At 43.1% G+C, this 8451-nt stretch overlaps 1 protein-coding gene across 1 annotated transcript; it reads right to left on the bottom strand.

The window, feature by feature from the left end:
* Positions 1–361: 361 nt before the first annotated feature.
* On the bottom strand, positions 362–1774 carry LOC134456485 (beta-1,3-galactosyltransferase 2-like). Its single transcript, XM_063207852.1, has one exon. It carries the CDS (start codon positions 1772–1774, stop codon positions 533–535), a length of 1242 nt encoding a protein of 413 aa, XP_063063922.1. The 3' UTR covers positions 362–532.
* Between the last annotated feature and the right edge of the window lie 6677 nt (positions 1775–8451).

Here is an 8451-nt window from a genome sequence, read left to right as displayed (position 1 = left end):
AATAACTCGTTAAATATTGTTCAAAATGCTACTTTTAAAGGGGTGCACTCATGTGGGGTCAGGCTCCAAGTTTTGTTTGTCTGATGGTGCTCTATGGTCAACATGCATGGCACTAATGCAGTGTTTCCCAACCAGAGGTACGTGTACCACTAGGGGTACGTGAGCACACCTCAGGGGGTACTTAGAAAAATGTAATAATAACAAATACATGGAGTGCAGTCACATTGGGAAAGAGGAACAGATATAGAGCATGAATGAGGGGGGTACTCATGATATGACAAAATTGCTTAGGGGGTACGCAGGACAATAAAGGTTGGGAAACACTACACTAATGTGCAAGAGTCCTGTGATGTTACATGTATGCCTTGCCCTTCCTTAAATGAGTCTTGTTCAGGGATGCAAATTTAATTTAAGTGAAAACTGCCAATAAAGTGTTACTGTGTCATATTATTGCCGGGCACTGTATACAGTATGAGCAAGTCTTCTGCCATCCACGCCACCCACTGCCATTGGCGTCCGTCCGCCTCCTTCCTCAACACGGAGGGCCTTTTGCCTTGAAGGCCCTCCAGTACTGCAGCAACTGCTCTGAATCACTCAGGATTGTGGTTATGACCCCAACATAGTCACAGCGGTCGAACGGCCCAGGCTTAGGCCAAGACCTAAACTGGTTGGGTTTGGGTGGTAGTCGAGGGGCAATGCCCAGGCTTTTTAGACACATGCCCACAAAGACGTCCTCAAGGTAGAGCAGCCTGATGGCCTTGGATACCCGGGCGAGTTTCTCCGGCAGGTCAATGGAGAAGACGTACCCCATGCCAATCAGGTAAGGGGGATAGAGGGGCTCGGGGTACATGTCCTCGGACACGTACCACTTGGAGGCCTTGTCACGGATGACGGGCGAGTTCCTCATCAGCAGGCCTGTGATGTAGTCCGTCTTGGGTGTCTTGGGACGAAGCAGGACGTCCAGCAGGTTCTCCACGTTGAGAAACATGTCGGAGTCGATCTTCATGGCGTAGGATGCGCCAGGGCAGTGGGTTGCCAGCCAGTCCATGAGCACCATGGTCTTTATGGTCAGGTTCCGGTAGCAATCCGTGAAGTCGCCCTGCACAATGTCACGGAAGGTGGCGCTCTCGTGAACTAACTGGTCCTGCAGCACCGCGGTGTGTCCGTCTGAGTGAGGTGCCTGCCCGAGAACGAACAGGGTGGTCACCACCTTGCCTCGCACCAGCGTCTCGTTGCCCCACGTCCTCCTGATCACCTCCCGGGCCCGGGCGTTTCCAGGGTGTACGGGCACCATGACGACAAGGAAAGGTCTCCGCCTCTGGCACAGGTCTGGCTCATTCAGGATGAAGTGGTACTGGCGTGGGTAGGCCTGGGAGACAGAGGCATCGTTCCCCTCATGTTGGCTTTCATGTGGTGCACTAGGATTGGCAGAGATGTTTTCTCCCTCAGGTATGTCTTCATGTTGTGCACTACCATGTACAGAAACATATTTCACAGTCACTGCAGCAGGTCTTTGGATCAAAGACGGTGCTGTAACACGTACAGAGGCTTTTTTCACAGGGAGTCTTTGGGTCAAGGATGGCACACTAACATGTACAGAGGTCTTTTTCACAGCCACTGTGGTGGGTCCATGGGTGAAGGATGGTGGTCTTGCATGAACAGGGGTGTTTTCCACAGCGGCTGCTTCTTCTTTGAGTGTCTTGGGTAATGGCTGGGGGTAAGGACGTGGACGGAAGAAAAGAGAGGATGCATTTTTAAACAGGAATGTCTCCATGGCGATGCTTACAGGGAGGTAGCTCATCCAATAAAAGAGACCAGAAGAGCACAAACACACAACGAGGAGCAGTTGGAAGCATTTCGGGTACTTCTCACCTGCGGAGATGGAAACATAGCACATGTTCACGTTAATTTACTGTAGTTGTGTTTCATTTTGTCAGCGGAGATGTTATAAAAGAAGATTCTGAGAAAAAGTCCGCTGCACGACCAGGATTTCTTTTGCTCCCAATATTTTATTTTTTCGTGACGTTTCGGGTTTTACCCCTTCTTCAGACGTGAAGGGGTAAAACCCGAAACGTCACGAAAAAATAAAATATTGGGAGCAAAAGAAATCCTGGTCGTGCAGCAGACTTTTTCTCAGAATCGTCTAGTCACTTGTGGTCCTGCTCCCAGGTCAGACGTTCCTGTGGATGTGCGAGCTTTCCACCATTACCTCATGTTAAAAAAGAAGGCCTAACGTAACGAAATACTGTAAAAACTTAAGCACTAGATATTCCACATAGTGAAAGAGTATATTAACTACTCTATGGTATCAAAATTGGAGAAATGTACAGTATCTTGAATAGCAAGTTGATTTTTCTTTTGTAATTCGTCATTTTGTAGGATATTGAGATGTAAACAATGTATCCAAAAAGCCTTTCTATCAAGTGGCATTTTCCAAACAAAACCCCATTCCCTTTCAACCATGCTTTTCATTGAGTTCATATGGTATTTTTTCTATACAGTTTGTAGAAGAGAAAGATGTCCCCCGTGCTCCTGCACTTCACAATCTGGTGCATCAAAGAAAAGAACTAGTAAGTACAGATAAAAAGGAAAGTCAGCATCTTCAGATGTGGAAGTTTTCTGCTTCATTGGCCAAGTGCCCAAGAGTCAATATGGCAAACCAAGGTAGGTGGTGCTTAAACCCTTAACACAGAGCCCATGTTATAACCTTACTCTCACCGAAATTGTAATGGCTATGTCCTAATCTTATGTCTTACTGTAATCAAATAGTGAATAGGCCCGCCGGCGACCCCATCTGCAGTTAATGGCTACATAAACTTTAAAAGGACACCTGGCGGGTACGTAGGGGGTGGAGATCTTAACCACCTAAGGGTGCCAATGACTTAAGCTGCACTAAAAAAACAAAAAAAAACAAAGACCAAGATCAATAGAACCAAACAAATAGAAGAAAAAATTACATATACAGTATATTTCACCCAAGTTACATCATAAAAATAATGTCAAAGGGGTGGGAGGTGTCTAAGGCAACATTACAATTCATCAATGTGGTGCGCCATAAAACAGCAAAGGAAACCATTCAAGGGAGGGGGAACAGTTAGATCAGGCTGCAGTTTTTACAAATGTGGTAATTGGGCACACCCGACTTTCTTTTTATGATGAATTTTGGGTGAAATAAAGGTATAGATACATTCTTTCTTCTTCTTTTTTTTTATCTTGGTCTTGGTCTATACTGACTCTGAGGAAGACATGACAACGTCGCAACCTTAGTCTTGGCACCAAACAGAAAACTACCTTCCGAAGATGGTCCGGTGACTTTCTTTTTTTTTTTCTTTTTTTTTCTGTTATCCCAATTAACTTGCAATGAAAAACTACACATTGTGGCACAACATTTACAGATCTTCCACAACAAGTCAAAACTTACAACATAGATGCCACGTGATTTTATCGCAACGTTGAGAACATGTTACAGACTTGTAGGAATTGTACACGGAGGAAGCAAGGGGACAAGAATCACTTTCAGAGGTAAAGGAAGAGAGTAAACAGTAGAGAGCTCCCTGCTTCTATTTGTGGTCTTTTGGTATCACATACAACAGTGGTTCTCAAACTTTTTGTGTGAAGTACCACCCGAAAAAAATATTGAGCTCTCTGAGTACCACCTTGGCAACCAACATTAGAATATCGCAGCAAAGGCCTTCTATATTCACTTTTGCCAGTCAATACAGGAGAGGTTCATAATGGCATCAACAAGGTCACATTCAGTGCTAGTTTGTTTTAAAATGTCTTGCTTGCCTAGTATTATTCTGCATTATGCTTTCAGATTCATGCAGTTCAATATTACAAAATGTGAGACCAAAGAGACATTTTCCACTGCAACAACTTGATCAGCCTTCAAATCAATGCACAAAAAAATGAATTCTTCCAAGTACCACCAGAGATATCTCAAGTACCACCAGTGGTACGCGTACAACAGTTTGAGCACCACTGATATACAATATATACAGTATATGGTATATACATATAAAATGAAACTATAGAAATAAAATAACAACATGAAAAGCAAAAAAAAATAAAAGAAAAGAAAGTGACAGAGTACTACTCACTTTTCGCAGGCATTTCTGTGGAGGGATCCCTGTTCTGTGCCTTCTGTGCTGTCCAGCTGTTTTTGCCTGCCCTACTGACAGAAGCAGCAGCCGTGAAATATGACTCCACATAGGTACTGACACACTTATACAGGTGTGTCGCCTGCTCCACCCTCAGCTCCTCCCCAGCCCAACCATGTGTCTCCCAATCCCAGGACTAGACAAATACAGACAGCTAGGGCTGGTTCTAGTCAACTTGGAGCCCTATAGGCAAGCACCCTTTCCTTTTTTATGCATTTGGAAGTTGCCATCTGTAAACATAAAATAACATAATGTACACCTGATCGAGCACAACTGATCAAGTATCTACAGAATATCTATGTTCTGAACACCTTGAATAATCGTCATCAATATAAAATTTAATTCTTTATTTCATTTCGAAGTTTTCATTCTGTGGGACTTTCAGGCATTCCTCAGGCCCCCATGACACCTGTCTGCATTGTCTGCCCATGCCTAGCACACCGACCCTGCAGACAGCCAGGGATGCCAACTGAGAGTGGCGGCGGTCAGGGTTGCCAGATGAGGCTGATGATTTCCAACCCAAAAAATGCTCAAAACCCGCCTAGAAGCACAAAATCCCGCCCAATTCTATTGATTTCAATGGCAAAAATTGGGCGGGTTTTTCTGCTAAATGGGTCATTCCATGTCAATTCACATGATTCCCTAGAATCTCCCCAGGTGACCCTCTCCGATTAACCCAATATTTCACATACAGGTACCTTTTGATTTCAATTGAAAGAATACCAAGTATTAGCACCCTACGTCCAACGGTTGCGGAGATGAAGCCCTCCAAAGTTGGGGTGCCATGCCCACTTTTCAAGCCTGTGAATTGCATACAAAATTTACAAGCAGATTTTGACACCTCTGGTTTTAGTTTGAAGGAAGATACAGGCCTGAAAATCACCATGGCCCCTCAATATGACCCTGTCTACCAGATGATGTACTTACAAATGGCATGCCTTGATTATTTTTGGCTATATTAAGCCTTAAAAACTGAATTAGTGAAACGCGTGTTGAAGAGTCTTGCCACTTTGGGGTTCCAGATCTTGGAAACTATGCATGCTTTGGGAGTTATAATTGATTTCCCATCATATTTGGGAACTGTACAGTGTATTCAAGAAAAAGTAGGGCGCTCAGACTTTAAAAGATAAAATAGGAGGGACTCAAAAACAGCTTTGGGACAAAATGACCTTACGGTACCCTCTACTTCAGGCCTCAAATTAACCATGTGGGCACTTGATGACTGGAACGCCCTTTTAACCCCATGTACAGTAGCACTGTATCAAACATTCAAGCTTGGAAAAACTTTGTTTTTCAAAGTTCTTCATATTAATCTTGGCCTTCAAAGTATGTGTTTTTCTCTATATCGTATCGCAGTGTCTGTTTTGTCTGCTGCCATCTGCTGGTCTAAAAAACTAACAACAGCGTAATGTAAGAAAACAAAAAGGGCTGGAAAATCTTGCCCATAATTAACCAATAAGGCACTGTAATTATTATACAGTATATTGCTATATAGTTATGATTTTAACAAGCATGATGAATATTTCTAGTTTAAATCATTTCCTAAGTGTGACTGATTAATGCTCAATCATGATGCCAGTCCAAAGATGGCCACACCCTGCACTACATTTCTACCAGACATGGGGGTGGGGGTGTCCTGGTAGAAATGTAATCATGATTGAGCATTCTGCATAATGCTCGTTAAAATCATAATTAATATATAGCAATATACTGTAGAATTAAAGTGCTTTATTGGTAGCCTAGCGAGCTTAACCCCTAGGGGCGTCTAGATTTCTCGGCTACTTTATTGGCAAATTATGGCCAAGACTTTCCAACCCCTTTTGTTTTCTTACATTACACTGTTGTTGCGTTTTTTGACCAGCAGATGGCAGCAGACAAACCAGACACTGTGATAAGACATAGACAAAAACATATACTTTGAAGGCCAAGATTAATATGAAGAACTTTGAAAAACAACGTTTTTCCAAGCTTTAATGTTTGATACAGTGCTACTGTACATGGGGTTAAAAGGGCGTTCCAGTCATCAAGTTCCCACATGGTTAATTTGAGGACTGAAGTAGAGGGTACCGTTAGGTCATTTTGTCCAAAAGCTGTTTTTGATTCCCTCCTATTCCATCATTAAAAGGCTGAGTGCCCTACTTTTTTTGGAATACACTGTACAGTTCCCAAATATGATGGAAAATCAATTATAACTCCCAAAGCATACATAGTTTCCAAGATCTGGAACCCCAAAGTGGCAAGACTCTTCAACACGCGTTTCACTAATTCAGTTTTTAAGGCTTAATATAGCCAATAATAATCAAGGCATGCCATTTGTAAGTACACCATCTGTTAGACAGGGTCATATTGAAGGGCCATGGTGATTTTCAGGCCTGTATCTTCCTTCAAACTAAAACCAGAGGTGTCAAAATCTGCTTGTAAATTTTGTATGCAATTCACAGGCTTGAAAAGTGGGCATGGCACCCCAACTTTGGAGGGCTTCATCTCCGCAACCGTTGGACGTAGGGTGCTAATACTTGGTATTCTTTCAATTGACATCAAAAGGTACCTGTATGTGAAATATTGGGTTAATCGGAGAGGGTCATGTGGGGAAGGCGTGTGAATTGACATGGAATGACCCAAATGCCATTTTTACCCGCACACGGCCATCCTAAGCAGCCCAATTGGGCGGGAAACAGACCAATCTGGCAACACTGGTGGCGGTGGTGGTGGAGGTAGAGATTGATGTCGGTGGCATTATTAATGTAGTGTGGCGTTACTAACGTAATGTATGTCATGACCACTCAAAGTTCCGTTTGTTTGGGATTAGGTGAATAACTTCCCCAAATAAACCCTCCCCGAGACACTTTCTTTTCAAAGAAAGCACACACCCTTCTCTATGGAGTACCTAAGTCTCCTCCCCTTCCGGGCAGCTCATGGGGCTGTGAAAGGTCAGTGAGCCATGCCGTGCCGTGGTATAGGCCGCTTCCCTCGATAGCTCCCGCATGACTTGATTAAAGTGTCCCACTTTAGGCAGTGTCTTTACGGTATTCTACCATAAGTCATTATTGAATATCCTTTACTTATTATATGGTGTGACGTCATCGGTCGAATGCTCCATTCATTTCAACGGGGCTCCCCAACGTTCGCACGTCTGTTATTTTTCGATAACGGACGGGTTGGTCTATAACAGACCGCTGTCAATGGCAACAAGACTTTTCACTGCTAAAGCGACTTTTCAACAAGACTCTAATCAGCTGCTGTGATAGACAACACCTGTTGTCCTGGCTACCTAGCTGTTGCCTAGCGGTGTTCCACAACGGCACTGTTTTGTTTTGCGCAGCAACAATCTTAACATTAAATAGGCCTAAAGAAATGTCCCCGCCATGTGTGAATCATTTAAGTATATCCATATAATAAGCGGGTTAACTTTCGGCGAGTCGGTCGCTTTGTGGAATAGCAGCACTTCAGAGAGAACAAGACCCCTCCGCTCCGCGTCGGGGTCTAAAGATTCTCTCTGTCGTGCTGCTATTCCACGGTAGCGACCTTCTCGCCGAACGTTAACCCTTACTTAAAAACACTGTACAATAAGAATCTAATCCTATACGTACCATTTCATTTCTCATTAAACAAGGTTAATTTGTTTATTTGGTCCTATCTCTCAAGTCTGGCGTATGCGTAAAAAGTGAAGTCAACCCAGCGCTCAGTCCAAAGGGGGATATTCACACTAAAAAAAGCAACAGGTCGAAGGCACTCAGCAGTTTATTACCAGGAAGAAGGGAATACATTAAAAAAACTTTATTTACTGTCACAGGCTATAAATAGTGCTGTGGATTGCCACTGCCCTCACGATCCGATCCGGTCACGATTCGGGAGGTAGCGATTCGATTCTATGCGATCCGATCCGATTCGATTTAATTCTTCAATGCATTGCAATGCATTACATTTCTACTGAAAGCAAAGCAAATGTTTAATCAGTCATGATCAGCGGTGTAGTCTACTTTTTTGAAGTGGGTATACTGTATATTCGAGCATTTTTTGAAGCGGGTATACTGTATATATTTATGCCATTCTAAATAATGGATCAATCAATTTTAAGTGGGTATACTGAAGCCCCTAAAATTTAGAAGTGGGCATACTGCGTATACCTGCGTTCTACGTAGACTACACTACTGGTCATGATGAGGCAATACAAGTAGTCAGATACTGAGCAACAATTTATTGGTTGTTTTCTGTATCAGACTGTATCAGTCTTGCAATGTTTTTAAGTGCTTTTATTTAATTTAACATTCATTTGCTCCCGAAATATCAA

Source organism: Engraulis encrasicolus, chromosome 1 (genome assembly GCF_034702125.1).
Source record: "Engraulis encrasicolus isolate BLACKSEA-1 chromosome 1, IST_EnEncr_1.0, whole genome shotgun sequence".
Lineage (NCBI taxonomy): Eukaryota > Metazoa > Chordata > Actinopteri > Clupeiformes > Engraulidae > Engraulis > Engraulis encrasicolus.
The sequence above is the reverse complement of the archived record's forward strand: the minus strand, read 5'-3'. Positions and strand labels throughout refer to the sequence as shown.

Excerpts from the sequence above, each read along its gene's own strand:
- LOC134456485 (XM_063207852.1), bottom strand. The coding sequence starts at position 1,774 with ATGGAGACATTCCTGTTTAAAAATGCATCCTCTCTTTTCTTCCGTCCA.